The sequence below is a fragment of the Stegostoma tigrinum genome, chromosome 31 (assembly GCF_030684315.1).
Source record: "Stegostoma tigrinum isolate sSteTig4 chromosome 31, sSteTig4.hap1, whole genome shotgun sequence".
NCBI lineage: Eukaryota > Metazoa > Chordata > Chondrichthyes > Orectolobiformes > Stegostomatidae > Stegostoma > Stegostoma tigrinum.
In genome coordinates, this window is record NC_081384.1 from 36,056,363 (window position 1) to 36,075,159 (window position 18,797).

Below are 18,797 nucleotides of genomic sequence, written 5' to 3' on the forward strand. Positions count from 1 at the left end.
AGTAGTTCCCAATCCAGCTTTAATACTGCTGTTTGCAGAGCCAAATTAAGTGCAAGTGTTTCTAGCATTTGGCTAGTTGCCACAATGGGCTTTGCTAAAGATCACAGTATGAATCCATTTTGACTCGGTATCCAATTGGACGCTGTTCCAAGTCAACTTGGCACCAGATCCAACTTCAGGGACTTCCTGATGCTGCCGACAGGAGGCGCTGCGACGTGAGGGGACGCCCCGCCTTCTGTACCGCCCATCCGTACTCGCGCCAAACCGATTGGTAGACGGATCCGTCCGTTAGCGGAGACGCCGCTCCGAGTGGCCTCGCTGCTGCACGCGCGGCTCACCAATGGGAATGCGGAGGTGTGGGGGGCTTGCGGTACGATTGGCTGGGAAGGGGACGAGGCGGGTTTTCACTGCGCGCCCTCCCCCTCTCCACAGCGGCGCTGGCTCGGGGCTGCGCTGGAAGGTGTGAGGCCGTCACTCGGATGGTGAGTGTCTGCTTGTTCGGTGTCGGCGGGGAAGACAGCGGAGCGGGAGTTAGAGACAGATTGGCGTCCGGTCCCATTCAGGTCGATCGGAAACGGTGGGGTGGAAAGAATGCAACCATTTCCCCTCCACCCCCCAAAAAATATGTTTTTGAAGGCACTGAGAGAACTGTGACACCGGGTAGTTTATGTTTAATTTTTGTGGCGATTTTATCTTGTCAGGAGAGGGAGGGATTTTTTTTCCGGGGGAGGGCGGTTTAAAAGGCCATCCGCACAGCCAGAGGGGGACAGAAAGACAGTTAGACGGTGCCGGGGATGGCAGGGTCCAGAGCGGGGAATGGCGGCGGCGGCGGCGGCCTCGTCAGCCGCTGCTGAAAGGAAGCTTTACTCCGGGCGCCGCTGACACACACCGGGACCGGGAGACTGCAGCCGCCGGCCCACCTCAGGTGAGGAGAAAAATAATAACTACCGGCCGGCAACAGGGAGGCACAAACACACGGTACCAAGAGGGGGATAAGTGTCGGTCAGCAGCAATCGCCCCCGTGTTTATCATTCTCTTCACTCTCCTCTGCTTTCCACACAGGAGATATGTTTGAATGGGTTATAAATAGAACAAAGTCATTGCTTCCAGTCCTCGTTCGAGAGCAAATGCACCCTTGGCATTGGCAATCACTTCTGCAGATGTCATTATGACTATAGAGAAAGCTTCAATTATGTGATAGTTTACTATAAATATTGTTTAAAAGGTGGGTTGTCATCTTTATAACCAGGGCAACGCCGGGGATGGTTTCCTTTTTTTTCTGTCTGTCATGCTATGGCCCAAGAAAACAAAAGGATATAATGCGTGTTACTGTATCAGGTGCAATCATTGCCAGGGGATGCTGAAATGAATGGGTGTGTGCAGAGTTTGCTTCCAGGATTGAGTGTTACAGGACGATTCATCAAGAGTCAGGGAATTGGGATTTCATGGAGGAATCAGTGGTGTAAGATATTTATAAATTCCAAGACGTGTACATGACATCCCTGTGGTTCCACATTAAAATCAAATCAAAATACTATCTGAGGTTTCTGGAAAACAGATGATTAACCTGGAACTGGAAATGATTTTCAGATGTCTAGATGTTTGAAATGAGCATGTTGTTTTGACAATTAAAAAATGTAAAAATATTACCTGTCCTGTACTTGTGGGGGAAAATAACCTGATGAAAACATGAATAATTCACAAATGTCATGATAAATCATTCATTTCTGTGGAATTCTAAAATATAAATGATGTGCAAAAAGACTTGTTTGTAATTAAATATTGAAAGCTGTTGACTTGCTACCTGCTGTCTTCCACTCTTTGGTTAAAATAACTCTGCTTGCCATGTGCATAATTTTAAATTTCTACACCCAGTGTAGATATTGTGTTAGTTATGTATAAAACTAACAGCTTTAGATTATTGCTTCTTTTTGAAATCCTAAAAGTGAGGTTAGCCACTAGCATTAAATGTATTACTTTAACATTTTATATTTTAAAATAAAGAGAAAAGGCAAGTGATTGGATGAGTATAAAGTTGACAAGGTTTGATGCCGGGTAAATCTTGCCCAGTGTTCCATGGAGTCCTTCTATCAAAAAGTGGGCTAACATCAAATATAGTCCTACTCTGATCCCTGCAATACAGATGAGCTTTTTACAGTATTTCTTGGATGTACAAATTTGTATGCCTTTACATGTCATGTAAAATACAGAGGACATGCCCTCTCCAGGATACATAATGTTTGAAAATAAGTCCGTTGAGAGCTCTGAGCACCCTCAATTATTTACAGTAGGTAGAGTTATTTTTGGCAGAACTTCTTTCCGTCAAGAATGGCATGTAGTAGGGAAGGGAGGTAATATATTAATTTTTTTATTTTGAGAGCAAAGCATTCCAACATTGCTTTGACAACTTTGAATATATCTACTTTATATGGATTTTAACTTTTAATTTTCCCCTGTCACTTGAAAAACCAAATTTTCTGGCTATTAGAGTTGGTTACTTTTGTCTTAAGGATTGGAATATATTGCGTGTGTAATTTGAGAACTTTACTTGTCACATTGGTTTTCACTTGTGAAAGGAAAGGACAAAGAAGTGCCAATGTAGGAAAATCATGTTCCTGGGAATTACAGGCTACAGAACTATAGGAAGTAAGACATGGAAGGAAGGAAGTATAAAATAGCAGAGAAATATAGACTAATGATGGTGTCAGCATAACTTTGAGAGCTATATTATGCCTGGTAAATCTGTTGAATTTCTTTGGCATAAACATTTTGTGAACAAGGGAAATTTTAATAACCTTGGTGCAGTACCACATGTAACAAGGTCAGAAAACAAGAAGTGAGGTGAATATAATGCTGCTTGTGTGGAAATTGACTGAATTAGAAGGAGCATTTAAAAAGAGAGTAGCTTAATGAGGTGTTGCATGGAAATTTGAGAAAGTGATTGGAATTGTACCATGAGGATGAGTATTTGCTGTACCTGTTTAACTATGATTTGGAATGGAGTACCAAAATAATTATTTGTATCCCGTTAGCTGATGGACATCTGGTAGATCAGTTTTCAAATAAGACTGATTAGAATCAAGGGCTTTAGAATTTGGACAGGTTGGGACATTGTTTGGGCAGCACATCTGGCTTAATGTGTTTAAGTAGTGACTGATGAGTGTAAGCATTAGAAATGAAGAGATAACATACAGTAGTGTACACGGCACAATATAAGGATCTGATATCATATCGTGTTTTCCCAGTGATGGGATGGGGAAAGTGCTGGTATTTATTTTCCTTCAAATTTTGTGGTGAATTACCTTCATGAACTGCTGAAGTCTCTGCAATGAAGGGTGCTGAGAATATGGCAGCCGCATGATTTTGACCTTCAGTGATAAACAGATTTGTCCAAGTCAGGATGGCGAGGAGGAGGACTTGTAGGTGGTGATGTTTCCAAGTACCTGCATTTTTTAGTTCTACTGATTGGGATTTCTCATGGTTTTGAAAGGTGCTGTTGATAAAGACTTAAAGCTGCTGCAGTGTATCTTGTAAATAGTACACAATGCCAGCGCAATGAGCCAGTGGTAGAGACTAGGAATGTTTACAGTGGTGGACGGCATGCTAGTGAAATGGGGTTAGGTTTCCTTGTTGGTGTTTAGCTTCTTGGGTATTGTTGGAGCTGTACTTAAGGTAAGTGGGAAGTATTCCAACACACTCCTCACTTGTGCCATATACGTGTAAAGTATTTGAATGGTTTGAGGATAAATTATCTGCTGGTCAATATCTATTTCTTGTACCCACATTACTTAGCTTTTAACAGTATAGAAAAATAAATTTTTATTTAGCTCAAAGAAGAATAAGACCCAAAAATTGAGTGTAATGCTCCTTGTACATATCTTGCCCTTTCTTGAGTTGAGGTTACAATTTTGAATGGGATTACCCGACACTGGGGAGGCACATCAAAAGGGGACTAGGTTGAGAATTTGGAATGTTCATCGTGGATTTCAAGACACCTTATTTGAAGCATGTTTGCTGATGGGGATCAGCCAATTGAAAGGGAAACTACGCATGCAGGCAGGTGAGATTTAGTTTAGTTTGGAATCACGTTTGACATGGGGTTGGACTGAAGGGTTTGTTTCCATGCTGTATGACCCTGACTCTGTTTTTCCTTTTGAGGTTTGTTTAAAAAGAAACAAGACCATAGGAGTACCCAATGGAATTTCTATGAATGTGATAAGGTAGCATTTAAAAGTACCAAAATAATGGCAAATGCAACGGAAGGAGATAGCAATGTCAAATGTGTAAAAGAGGAAAAAAAGGGTAACACTTTTGCATTTCAGTTTGCAATTCTTAATCTGGAGAGTGCGTTGATTGCTGTTCCACAGGTGTCCTTTTTATTTCGTCACATCCCTTGTCACCATTGAAAGGTGGTGATACATTGCTATGTTGGACTGCTGTGGTCCAGATGATGAAGATCCTGCAATAATACTTTCAGGGAGGAAAGTCCAGAATTTTGGAGTTAACTTTGCTCATCTCCACAGTTGCTGTCAGACTTGAGTTTTTCCAGCAATTTCTAATTTTATTCAGGATAGTGTCTGACTTACAACTTCTGTTGACATGCAGCTACTACCCTTGTTCTTTAAGGTGATTGCGGGTACTATGTTGGTGAATATTGCTAAGGCAGCCTTGTTGATTTGCTACAAAATGTTTTGTAATTAGTAATGTGGCAGCCAGGGTAAGCCAAGGAAACTTGACAACAGAACAAACCCTAAATGGTTTGTATCTTAATACATGAAGCATTCTGTATAAGGTAGATGGACTGATGGCACAAATCAGGGTCACAAGGACGTTAAACAATAGGTGGATAGGATTTCTGTATGGCAGGGCTTGGGAGAGGTTTTGAAAATTTTCAAAACTAGTAATAGGACAAGAAAGTATGGAAAGGCTCAGGAACATAACTTCAGGCACAGGAGAGAAGGGGGCTGGTTGATGCAGGACTGAGTATATTGTACTTAAATGTGCGCAAAGTGCAAAACAAGGTAAATGATCTTGTGCAGTTGGAATTGGTGGGTATGATATTTTGAACATTAGAGATGTAGCTACAAGTGGATCAGAGCTGGGAATTAAACTTCCAAGGATAAATGTCCTCCTGAAAAGACTGGCTGATGGTCAGAGGGGGTGGGCTTTACTTCTTAGCAAGAAATGAAACTAAATTGGTAGCAAGAAGCAATATAGCTCAAAAAGCATAGAATGTGTGTGGAGGGGGAGAAAATTATGGAACCACAAAATAATAGGCCAATGATGTGAGTGACTTATTGGCCTCTGAGCGGTGGTTGAGATTTGGGGTAGACAATAAATCTGGAGATAGAAAAGGCCTTGAAGAGCTATTATGATAATAATGGGGGCCTTCTGTAATCAGATGGACTGGGCAAATCAGGTTGGCAGTGGAGCTTTAAAGGATTTTGTAGAATGTCTACAAGGTGTTGGCTTTTTCTGGAGCAGCTTGAGAAAAATCTCACTGGGAAATAGGCCATTCTGGATTTACAATGTGCCACGAGGCAGACTTGATTAGGGAGCTGAAGGAACCCCCTGAAGGACAGTTGCCATGATATGGTAGAATTAATGCTGCAAGTTTCTGAGGGAGAAACGTGAATTGGTTGGAATGGTATAACAGTTGAGGAAAGGTAACTACAAGGGCAGTAGTAAGATATGGCCAGAGTTGATTGGAAAGGAAGGTTATCATCAGAGACAGGTGGTGCAGCGATGGCAGGAGTTTCTGGGGGTAATTTGGGAGGTGCAATGCAAATTCCTTAAATGTAACTTTCATGTTTAGGAAGGGAAGGAGGCAGATACGGAGAAACTAGATTGGCTAGCCTGGGCTTTTTTTGTTGGCAAGGTTTTAGAGTCCATTCATAAGGATGAGGTTGAGGAGTAATTCGAAATGCATGGTAAAATAGAGCTTCCTCAAAAGATGGACAGATCTGTCAAATTCTTTGAGGAGGTAACAAGCAAGTTAGACAAAGGAGAACAAATGGATGTGATTATTTGGATTTCCAGAAGGCCTTTAATAAGGTGTCACACAGAAGGGTGCTAAATAAGAGTCTGTGGTGTTAGCTGCAAGGTACTGGCATGGGTAGAGGATTTTGGCTGACTGGCCAAAGGCCAGCAGTGCAGATAAAGCAGTCTTTATCAGAATGGCAGCCAGTGACTAGTGGAGTTCCGCAGGGGTCAATGTTGGGACAACAACTATTCATGTTATGTATTAATGATCTGGATGAAGGAACTGAGGGTATTGTTGCTAAGCTTTCAGATGACACAGATAGTGTTGAGGAAGCAGGGAGGCTGCAGGAGGACTTGGAAAGGATACGTGTGGGGAAAGTGTGAGGTTATACACTTTGATAGGAAGAATAGAAGCATAGACTAACTTCTAAATGGGGAAAGGTATTTGAATTCTGAAGCACAGAGATTTAAGGTTAGCATGCAGGTTCATTTGGCAGTTAGGAAGACAAATACAATGTTAGCATTCACTTCAAGAGGGCTAGAATACAAGAACAGGGATGTACTGATGAGGCTGTGTAAGGTTCTTTTCAGATTATATTTGGAATATTGAGTAGTTTGGATTCCTATGTCTCTAAGGATGCGCTGAAGTCGGAGGGGGTCCAGAGGACATTTTACAAGAATGACCCCGGGGAGAGCAAAGGGCTTGTCATGTGTGAAGCAGTTGAGGACATAGTCTGTACTCAGTAGAACTTAGAAGGTGGTGGGTAGAATCTCATTGAAACTTGTGGAATACTGAGAGGCCTGAATAGAGTGGTCGTGGAGAAGATGTTTCTGCTAGTAGGAGAGATTAGGACCTGAAGGTGTATCCACAGAATGAAGAAAAACCCTTTAAAATGGACTTGGAGAGGAATTTATTCAGCCATAGTGTGGTGTACCTGTGGAACTCTGCAAAGGGAGGGTGTTGAGGCCAAGTCCTTGAGTATATTTAAGGCAGAGATAAATAGGTTTCCGATTAAGGGGATCGGGGAATGGGGTTGTGAAATATATCAGCCTCAATGAAATGGAGGAGTAGATTCAGTGGGCTGAAAGGCTTAATTCTGCTCCTGTAGCTTTTTGTTTTGCGATAAGTCACTGGGGTGGGCAGGAGGGGTTGATGGGAGCTAAGTTATTGCGATTTAAGTGTCTGAGCAGATTGCTTTGTCTGGATATTGCAAATCAGCTTGAGCCTTGCTACCGCTGTAGCAGCCTTGGCAACTGGAGGATATAGCGCTGCAGTTTTGAATTGTGACTTGTATATACTGGAGAGAGGTTTCTTTTTTGGAGTGAGGTGGTGAGGAAATAGCCACGGAACTTCCAGTCTCTGTTTCTCTTGTCATGACTGTTCAAACGGTAGTTTTAGAACAGAAGGAAATCTTCAGCCCATCATGTCTGTGCTGAGTCTCTGCAAGAGCAACTTTTGGTCCAGCTCCCTATCAAAGTTTCTAAATTCCATCAATTAATTTATTTGCACCACGCTTTGGAAGTTCATTTTATTCTGAATGTGAGTTTGCTCGCTGAGCTGGAAGGTTTGTTTTCAGACGTTTCATCACCATTCTAGGTATCATCAGTGAGCCTCCAGTGAAGCGCTGGTGTTATGTCCCGCTTTCTGTTTATCTGTTTGGGTTTCCTTGGGTTGGTGATGTCATTTCCCATTCTTTTTCTCAGAGGGTGGTAGATGGGCTCCAAATCATTGTTTGTTGATGGAGTTCTGGTTGGAATGCCATGCTTCTTGGAATTCTCGTGCGTTTGGCTTGTCCTAGGATGGATGTGTTGTCCCGTCCTAGGACAAGCCAAACAGAGCCACGCACGAGAATTCAGAGGAAGCATGGCATTCCAACCGGAACTCCATCAACAAACAATGATTTGGAGCCCATCTACCACCCTCTGAGAAAAAGAATGGGAAATGACATCACCAACACAGGAAATGACATCACCAACCCAAGGAAACCCAAACAGATAAATAGAAAGCAGGACATAACACTAGCGCTTCACTGGAGGCTCACTGATGATACCTAGAATGGTGATGAAAGGTCTGAAAACGAACCTTCCAGCTCAGCGAGCAAACTCACATCCAGAACCTCAACCTGAGCTACAAATCTTCTCAACTTGCTGGTTCATTCTATTGCCTAACCACTCTCTATCTTTAAAAATAGCTTTTCTTCATGTCCTCATTGGTTCTTTTCTTGTAACCTTTATGTTGGCGTTCTCTGATCTTTTGACCTCAGCCAGTGAAATAACCTTTCTATATACTCTGTCTAGATCTCCCATGATTACGAATACTTTTGTCTCAGGTCCTCTCATTCTTATGTGGCTTAATTAAATTTTAAATCTGTAGTAGCACATGGGTTGCTGATGCTTGAATTCACCTTTTGAACTGGATATTGTCTACCACTTTTGTGTTGTGTCACTTAACCAACTAAAACCTAGCTTGAGCTTGATCTGTTATTTGAGGGCTTGTGAATGGAACTGAATGCTGTCTATCGTCCCTTTATCCCTACAACAGTCCAAAATGCCTGTGCTCATCTAATTCTGACCACTTGAGCATCCTTGGTTTTAATCAGTTCACATTTGAAACCTGCACTTCAGTTGCCTACACCTCAAATTCTGGAATTCTCTTCTTTGTAATTGCCATACTTTCCTCCTTTTGTGCCTAACCTTTTGGTCTAGTATCCCATGTGTCTGTGTTGCAGTTTCTTTTATAATTCTCCACTGAACTGCCTTTGAATTTTGTTATTTAAGTGTTATGCAAGTTGTTCATTCTCTCCACTTGTGGAAGGGGCGACAACAATAATTCCTAATTGTCTGTTTTCCTAGTAATTTTTTTCATTAATGGGGCTAAAGACCAATAAATCCATTGGACCTGAGATTTCCCTTGTATCTTTAAAGGATGTATCTGAAGAGATAGATGAGGTAGTAGTAATCTTTCAAAAATCCTTAGATTCTAGAAAAGCTATTAAGGATTAGAAAACTGCCAGTGCAGCACCCTTATTCAAAAAAAGGAGGAGACAAACAGGTAACTATAGGCCAGGTCTTTGGCACCGTGGCTGACTCTTGTTGAGAGGACTGTGTGAAATGAGAAAAGGCTGATCACCTAGATTTGTACTATAGGGCCCCCAGTAATCAGTGGGAAGTTGAGGGGCAACTATGTAGGGACATTGTTTATTATCTGTAAGAATGATAAGATTGTATTGGTAGGAGATTTTAATTTTCCAATCAAAGACCGGGGCTGCCATTGTGTAACTTGCTTGGAAAGCAGGAATTTAAGCATTTTCAAGAAAACTTTCTTATTTCGTTATGGATTTACCTACTAGAGAAGTAGTAGGGAAATAAGGCAAGACAAATGACTGAGGTGTTATTGGGGAATCACTTTGCGAACAGTGACCATAATTCTTATTAGTTTTAAAATAGTTATGGAAGAGGCTAGATCCTTGTCCTCAAGTTACGTTCTAAACTGGGACAAGGCCAAATTTGGTAGTGTTAGATAGGAACTTTCAAAAGTTGATTTACCTGTGAGCAGCCTGCCCAACAGGATGTGTGGCAAGTGGGACGCTTTGAAAAATGAGAGAACCAGAGTTAAGGGACTGTATGGTCCTGTTAGTGTGAAGGGCATGACTGGTAGGTATAGAGAACTCTGGATGACTAGAGTTTTTGAGGCACTGGTCCAGAAAAAAGACATTTGTTAGGTGTAGACGGTTGGGATCAAATGAATCCCTGGAGGAGTATTGTTGGAGTAAGAGGACAAAAAAAGGGACATGAGGATTCTCCTTCACCTTATTAGCCAAAAGTAAGAGATTCTACAAGTACATTAAGGGCAAAAGAGGAACTAGGGAGAAATTTGAGTCCCTTAAAAATCAACAAGACCATGAATCACAGGAAATGGGTAAGATACTAAACAAATATTTTACCTCTGTTTACTGTGGACATGGTAGCTAGAGAATTTCGGGAAATAAATAGTCTTGAAAACAGTCCACAAAAGAGGTGGTGGTGCTGGAAGTCTTAAAATGAATAAAGGTAGATAAATCCTAGCTATAGATAAGGTGTATCCCAGAATATTGTGGGAAGCTCGGGAGGAGATATATTTGTATGCCATTGTTTAACAGCTGCAAGGAAAAGCCAAGGAACTGAGGACTGGTCAGCATGATGTCATTGGTGGGTAGTTGTTGGAGGAGATTCAGAGATCGGATTTACATGTATTTGGAAAGGCAAGGACTGATTAGGGGTAGTCAGCATGGCTATATTTGTGGGAAATTGTGTGTCTCAGATTTGGATTGAATTTTTTTGAAGCGTTTGCCTAGAAGATAGATAAAGGCGGAATAGTAGATGCTGTCTACTTCGACTTTAGTAAGCCTTTGAGGTCCCACAGGGTAGATCGGTTAATAACATTGGTGTACAGTGGGGTCTGAGGGAGAGAACCAGTTGAATATAAAATTGGCTTGATTGTAGAAGGTTGTTATTTGGACTGGAGGCCTGTGAACAACGAAGTGCTGCAAGAATCAGTTCTGTTTTTTCATGTATCAATGATTTGGATGAGAATGTATGAATATAGTTAGTAAGTTTGTGGATGACACCAAAATTGGTTGTATAGTGGATTGTGAAGAAGGTTATTTAAGAGTACAGTGAGATCTTGATAAGATGGGCATCTGGAGTTCAGTTAAGATAGATGTGAAGTGTTGCATTTTGGTGAGTCAAACCAGGCAGGGTTTACACAGTTACTGGTACAACCCTGGGGAGTGTTGTTGAGCAGAGGGACCTTGAGGTGTGGCTTCATAGTTCCTTGAAAGTGGCCTTGCAGGGTGGTGAAAAAATCATTTGGCACGCTTGACTACATCACTGAGACAGCATTGAATATAGGAGTTGAGATGCCATGTTGCAGTTGTATAAGACAGGTTGCCCTGCTATAGGAAGTATATTGTTAAACTAAAAAGGGTACTGAAAAAAAATCCAAGAATGTTGCCAGGACTGCCGGGTTTGAATTAGGCTGGGGCAACTCTTCCCTGTCGTTGGAGACTGAGAGTGCTGACCTTGGAGGTTTTAAAATCATGATGGACATGGAAAATGCGAATAGCCAAGGTTTGTTTTTTCCCCTGCAAGGGTAGGGGACCCCAAAACTACAGGGCATAGGTTTAAGGTGAGAGGGGAGAGATTTAAAAGGGACCTGACGGGCAACTTTTTCATACAGAGAGTGGTGTGTCTACGGAATGACCTGCCAGAGGAAGTGGTGGAGGCATGTGCAGTTACAACATTTTAAAAGATGATTGGACTGGTAGATGAATAGAAAGGATTGAGGGATATGGGCTAAAAGCAGGCAGATGGACTTGAGTGATAATGGGAACTGCAGATGCTGGAGAATCCAAGATAATAAATTGTGAGGCTGGATGAACACAGCAGACCCAGCAGCATCTCAGGAGCACAAAAGCTGACGTTTCAGGCCTAGACCCGTCATCAGAGAGGGGGATGGGGTGAGGGTTCTGGAATAAATAGGGAGAGAGGGGGAGGCGGACCGAAGATGGAGAGAAAAGAAGATAGGTGGGGAGGTAGGGAGGGGATAGGTCAGTCCAGGGAAGACAGACAGGTCAAGGAGGTGGAATGAGGTTAGTAGGTAGGGGCGGGAGGAAGGGATGGGTGAGAGGAAGAACAAGTTAGGGAGGCAGAGTCAGGTTGGACTGGTTTTGGGATGCAGTGGGTGGAGGGGAAGAGCTGGGCTGGTTGTGTGGTGCAGTGGGGGGAGGAGACGAACTGGGCTGGTTTAGGGATGCGGTAGGGGAAGGGGAGATTTTGAAGGTGGTGAAATTCACATTGATACCATTCCGCTGCAGGGTTCCCAAGCGGAATATGAGTTGCTGTTCCTGCAACCTTCGGGTGGCATCATTGTGGCACTGCAGGAGGCCCATGATGGACATGTCATCTAGAGAATGGGAGGGGGAGTGGAAATGGTTCGCAACTGGGAGGTGCAGTTGTTTGTTGCGAACCAAGCGGAGGTGTTCTGCAAAGCGGTCCCCAACCCTCTGCTTGGTTTCCCCAATGTAAAGGAAGCCACACCAGGTACAGTGGATGCAGTATACCACATTGACAGATGTGCAGGTGAACCTCTGCTTAATGTGGAAAGTCATCTTGGGGCCTGGGATAGGGGTGAGGGAGGAGGTGTGGGGGCAAGTATAGCGGTTGCAGGGGAAGTTGCCGGGTGTGGTGGGGTTGGAGGGCAGTGTGGAGCAAACAAGGGAGTCACGGAGAGAGTGGTCTCTCCGGAAAGCAGACAGGGGTGGGGATTGAAAAATGTCTTGGGTGGTGGGGTTGGATTGTAGATGGCGGAAGTGTCGGAGGATGATGCGTTGTATCCGGAGGTTGGTGGGGTGGTGTGTGAGAACGAGGGGGATCCTCTTAGGGCGGTTGTGGCGGGGGCGGGGTGTGAGGGATCTGTTGCGGGAAATGCGGGAGCCGTGGTCAAGGGCGTTCTCGACCACTGTGGGGGGAAAGTTGCAGTTCTTGAAGATACTGGACATCTGGGATGTCCAACTTCCTACAGACTAAGGGGGTGGCCATGGGCAACCGCATGGGCCCCAGCTATGCCTGCCTCTTTGTAGGTTACGTGGAACAGTTCATCGTCCGCATCTACACAGGCCCCAAACCCCACCTCTTCCTCCGTTACATTGATGACTGTATCGGCGCCGCCTCTTGCTCCCCAGAGGAGCTCGAACCGTTCATCCACTACACCAACACCTTCCACCCCAACCTTCAGTTCACCTGGGCCATCTCCAGCACGTCCCTCATCTTCCTGGACCCCTCAGTCTCCATCTCAGGCAACCAGCTTGTAACTGATGTCCAATTCAAGCCCACCGACTCCCACAGCTACCTAGAATACACCTCCTCCCACCCACCCTCCTGCAAAAATTCCATCCCCTATTCCCAATTCCTCCGACTCCGCCGAATCTGCTCCCACAATGAGGCATTCTACTCCCGCACTTCCCAGATGTCCACGTTCTTGAAGGACCGCAACTTCCCCCCCACAGTGGTCGAGAACGCCCTTGACCGTGTCTCCCGCATTTCCCGCCACACATCCCTCACACCCTGCCCCCGCCACAGCCGCCCAAAGAGGATCCCCCTCGTTCTCACACACCACCCCACCAACCTCCGGATACAACGCATCATCCTCCAACACTTCCGGCATCTACAATCCACCCAGGAGGACATTTTTCCATCCCCACCCCTGTCTGCTTTCCGGAGAGACCATTCTCTCTGTGACTCCCTTGTTCGCTCCACACTGCCCTCCAACCCCACCACACCCGGCACCTTCCCCTGCAACCGCAGGAAATGCTATACTTGCCCCCGCACCACCTCCCTCACCCCTATCCCAGGCCCCAAGATGACTTTCCACATTAAGCAGAGGTTCACCTGCACATCTGCCAATGTGGTATACTGCATCCACTGTACCCGGTGTGGCTTCCTTTACATTGGGGAAACCAAGTGGAGGCTTGGGGACTGCTTTGCAGAACACCTCCGCTCGGTTCGCAATAAAAAACTGCACCTCCCAGTCGCGAACCATTGCCACTCCCCCTCCCCCTCCCATTCTTTAGATGACATGTCCATCATGGGCCTCCTGCAGTGCCACAATGATGCCACCCGAAGGTTGCAGGAACAGCAACTCATATTCTGCTTGGGAACCCTGCAGCGGAATGGTATCAATGTGGACTTCACCAGCTTCAAAATCTCCCCTTCCCCTACTGCATCCCTAAACCAGCCCAGTTCGTCCCCTCCCCCCCCCCACTGCACCACACAACCAGCCCAGCTCTTCCCCTCCACCCACTGCATCCCAAAACCAGTCTAACCTGTCTCTGCCTCCCTAACCTGTTCTTCCTCTCACCCATCCCTTCCTCCCACCCCAAGCCGCACCTCCATCTCCTACCTACTAACCTCATCCCACCTCCTTGACCTGTCTGTCTTCCCTGGACTGACCTATCCCCTCCCTACCTCCCCACCTATACTCTCCTCTCCGCCTATCTTCTTTTCTCTTCATCTTCGGTCCGCCTCTTCCCCCCCCCCCCCCCCCCCCCATTTATTCCAGAACCCTCACCCCATCCCCCTCTCTGACGGGTCTCGGCCCGAAACGTCAGCTTTTGTGCCCCTGAGATGCTGCTGGGCCTGCTGTGTTCATCCAGCCTCTCATTTTATTATCAGATGGACTTCAGTTTCGGATATGTGGTTGGCATGGATGAATTGTATCGAAGTGTTCATTTCTGTGCTGTATGACTATCAAATTATTATGATGTGGAAGATTAGAAGATAAGTTAGATGGATTTAGCAGGATAGATGCAGAAAAATATGTCGAAATACATTTTTGAATGTAGTAATGGGAGCGGGAGGCACACTAAAAGATGTGTTTAAATAAATAAGTTGAATAATAGCAATACACAAATCATTTAAAAGTGGTAAAACAAATAATTGAAGTTGTAGAATGACAAATGAATTTGTGATTTCTCTTTGTAGAGGCATATAATACAAAGTGAGGAAATTATGCTGAATGTGTGTGAAATCATAGGTGAGTGATTGATGTATTGTGTATATTCTTAGTTACTGCAAGGTTATAAAAGTAACAGGTGGCATCTCTTCAGTCATGTAGTGGTTAGTGTTGCTGTCTTTCATGTAGGAGACTAGGTCATTTCCTGGATGGAAGTGGCTGTGCAAAAAGAAGGGTGATTTCTTTTTGAAAAGGGATTCTTGTAACAGTGGTAATGTCCCTCTTCTGGACCAGAAGGTATGGGTTCAAGTCTCACCTGCTCCAGGTGTATCATAACATGTCTCAACAGCTTGATTAAAAGTATGTATATAAATGAAGGGAGATTTGTGTAATACAGGAGGTGAAAGAGTTGAAAAGCAAAGACCTGAAATTATAATGGACTAGATAATGTGTATTTTTTCATTATTCAGTTGTTTAAATGATCTAATTTGTGCTAGCTGGCTAAGGTGCAGTTTGGGTGTGGTTGATCTAGTGTGGCATGTGATGGATTGTGGAACTAGCCAGAGAGCACTTGCTGGCTAACATTGATTCAGTATTTGTTTCTTTATTGGCTTCTGGTCATAATGAGCTCATCACATGCCAATCATGTGTTTCCAGCTGGTCTGGATGTTTATTTGTTCGCTATCTTCCTTTGTTTCTGCAAAAATGTGTCCCGGATTGTTCAGCAACCATTTACGTTGGACCATGTCTGTTTTCAACATCTGACCTCTCAAATGACTTTTTATACAGTTTTAGATCTGTCTTTAGCAGAGAGAATGCATTTTTAAAGCTTGGCAACCTATGCCCAAATGACCAGCTGCTGACTGACAGGAAAATTATTGATTCAATACTGGTCTTTGAAAGATTACTAGATCAGTGTTTGAAAGAGAACAATTTGCAGGCATATCAGCAAAGAGCAATGAAATGGAATTTGCTAGAATTTCACTTTGAGGCAGTGCTGTCTATCTAGATGGGTGGTATTGCATCCTTTTGCACTGTTTGTGTTGATGTGGGCAGGCTACTTTGTATTGGCTTACTACTTGTTTGTTTCAGGCACCTGATGATGAACTGTGCCAATTTCAACCGCATTTGTTCAGGTGCTTTAGATGAGAATGCACATTATCTGAACTTGCTGTGTTTCATGTTAAATTGTGATGATGGAATTATGTCAGTCTTTAGTGTCTGAACCTATAGACGCTACTTCAGTTTGTTTTCAATCACTGTAGGTTAACTTTGAAAGCATTGTTCTCTTTCCAGCTAGTTCTATAGTAGTGCCAAATAGGGAGACCATAAGACACAGGAGTGGAAGTAAGGCCATTTGGCCCATCGAGTCCACTCCTCCATTTAATCATGGCTGGACATTTCACCTCCACTTCCCTGCACTCCATGCCTGTATTTTTTTTAAACTAATAGCCTTTTTTAAAAAAAGATTTTGATAAATGCCTATAAATCAAAAAATGAAAATGAGCCTTAAAAGGAATGGATATCAGAATAGAACAGATTTGAATATTGCTTGAAAGAGCTGACTCAAATTCAGTAGGCTGAATGGCCTCCTCCTTTGTGGTCCTAATATATCATATATGCTTGGCATACCACACTTGAAAAGTAGTGTAGGAGCTATTGTTGGTAAATTATTACTTATTTTACAAGGGAACAGTATAGATGCCCAAGTTGGAGGAAGAAAAATCTGAGCTGGAAACTGAATTTTTAAGTTAATCATGAGTGCATCAGTTACAGCTATAGGGTCATGGTGAAAGATCTGTACAACATGGAAACAGACACTTCGGTCCAACTCATCCATGCTGACCAGGTATCCTAAATTAGTCTGGCCCCATTTGCCAGCATTTGTCCCATATCCCTCTTAAACCCTTTGTATTCATACACCTATCCTGATGCCTTTTAAATGCTGTAACTGTACTAGCTTCCACCAGTTTTTCTGACAGCTTATTCCATACCTGCACCATCTGTGGAAAAAATTGCCCCTTTGGTCACTTTTTTAAATCATTCCCCTCTCACCTTAAACGTATGCAGTCTCGTTCTGGATTCTGCTACCCCGAAGAGATGACCTTGGCTGTTTACTCTGTGGCCCTCGTGACCTTATAAACTTCTATAGGGTATTCAGCCTCTCTCTGTGGTTCAAACCGTCCAACTGTGGCAACATCCTTGTAAATCTTTTCTGAACCCTTGCAAGTTTCAAAACTTCCTTCCTATAGCATTTAAATTAACGGGATAATGAAGCCACCCACTGTTTTAAAATGAATGTCCTATGAGGTAAATGGAGGAGAGAGGGAGATACAAACCTTCCTGCCATCCATTTTTTTAATCCACATATCATTCTTTTTCCTCAGGGCCTTAACCTTTTCAGTTACTTTTAATGTGGTAATGACCCTGAGGAGCATATGAGTACTGGAGCGATAAATGATTGTGTAATGCAAAAAGATTATAAGATGGTATTGTAACCATGGAGATTGCCACAAACTGATTCTGTAGATGAGAAATAGTAGACCTGCATTCTCTAGCCATTTGACCCAGAAGACAATGGTAAAATTGAATGGGGGGGAAAGTTAAAGCTTACTAACCAATATTGGATAATTGTATAAACTGCACATAGTGTGGAATCTGATTTGTTTCTCTCAAGTGTAAATGTTCTACAGCTTTTCAGCCTTAAGTGAAAAAAATCCAAGAATCTTGATGCTTAATTTTGTGTTTGTCAACAGGTCATGTTCTTTATTTTGTAATTATATTTTTGTGTTTCTAATTATGAAACTTCTGACACTCTCAGCATTTGTCTATTTTCTGAAAATGTAAGGGCAGAAACTGTGATTGGTAACCAGTACAAGGCTGTCAGTAAAACACACTCGGAAGTCACACAACACTAGGTTATAGCCCTACAGGTTTATTTGAAATTGCAAGTTTTTGGAGCATTGCTACTTTGTCAGGTAAAAGGGAGGAGAGTGCACAGGCACAGAATTTAGAGTTGTACAGATAATTAAAATAATTCCAGGTAATTGAGAATGTCCATAAATAGTACAACTTGTGTGAGTGGAGTATTGACAGGCTGAATGACAAGTCTCTGCAGGTGATCAAATGGTGTGAGTAAATGTCAGCAGCTGAATAGCAAGTGAAGGGATGACCTGTGCTCTGATTAAGGCAAAGAGGTAATTACAAAAAACCAAAAATAAAATGGTGCTATTTATGGGTCCAGGCCCGAAACGACAGCTTTTGTGCTCCTGAAATGCTGCTTGGCCTGCTGTGTTCATCCAGCCTCACATTTTATTATCTTGGAATTCTCCAGCATCTGCAGTTCCCATTATCTCTGATACTATATATAAACCAAATGGCTGGAGTAACATGACAGATATGAGTCACATGATGGCCTAATGAGTGATCCAGAACTGTACAAACTAAGGTAGAGAGATTATAAATTAAGGTGATCCACCCTAAACATGTTAAGAAGCCATCCCTTATGGACACGCCCTGCGTATACTGTGTTGTAAAGCAGAGCTGACCCCTCTGATAATTAAAACCGAAACACCCAGAGAGGAGCACCTTGCCATATAATCTGTTAAGAGACCCCAATCTGTTATAAAGGTATGGTTAAATAAAAGTTTACCCCAACACACTTGCTTTTTTTAATAATAAGTAACAATTTGTTTATTTAACTCTAACAGTGAGCAAATTAACTAAACTGTTAACAAACCAAATAAACCGCTTTGAGCTGCTAACTTTGCAAATAAAACAAAAGATTATAATGGTATGGATTTCCAACAAATAGGTTCCGCTTATAAAATAAAAATTGCAACCAGATTGTGTCTTTTGGAATGCTTTGTTCTCTGACGAATTCTTCTGTTAGGAACTCCATCTCGGCCGATTTTCTTTTGCTAGGAACATTAACTACTTGTGCCGCAAGTATTTTTAATGTAGATGGAGTTTACTGTAAGGCTTAGACAATTCTTTTAGACCTGAGAGCTGTTCTTTTGGTGGATGACAGTTGGCTCTCCCCAACTTTCCAAATGCCGTCCTCTTTTATACTCTTGACAATATATCAATTTCTTACAATAGGTTTGGTCCTATGTTGTCAAAACTGTCAGATTTAACTTTTGTTTTGGTGTTTAGGGGCCTGATTTAAATTTAATGGGCTAAATTCAAAAGCCTTTTGTCTTGGTCAAAATGCTGCTTTGCCTTTTGACATAAATGTTTCAATTCAGGTACTCTATGCTCTTGCAAACTCATAGACATTCTTTTTGAATCTCTAAGCTTACAAAAGGCATATCACCTTTTAAAG

General features: G+C 43.0%; 1 protein-coding gene across 14 annotated transcripts in view; it reads left to right on the top strand.

Annotated features, from left to right (window-relative positions):
• Positions 1-414: 414 nt before the first annotated feature.
• Positions 415-18,797, top strand: part of tanc2a (tetratricopeptide repeat, ankyrin repeat and coiled-coil containing 2a) — a 778,741-nt gene continuing 760,358 nt past the window's right edge. For 4 of the 14 annotated variants that reach the window (XM_048560289.2, XM_048560291.2, XM_048560292.2 and 1 more), the window contains exon 1: positions 490-925. In XM_048560289.2, the coding sequence (XP_048416246.1) occupies positions 668-925 (258 nt within the window). In that variant the 5' untranslated portion in view covers positions 490-667. The other 10 variants (XM_059638830.1, XM_059638828.1, XM_059638829.1 and 7 more) reach the window with 7 other exon arrangements.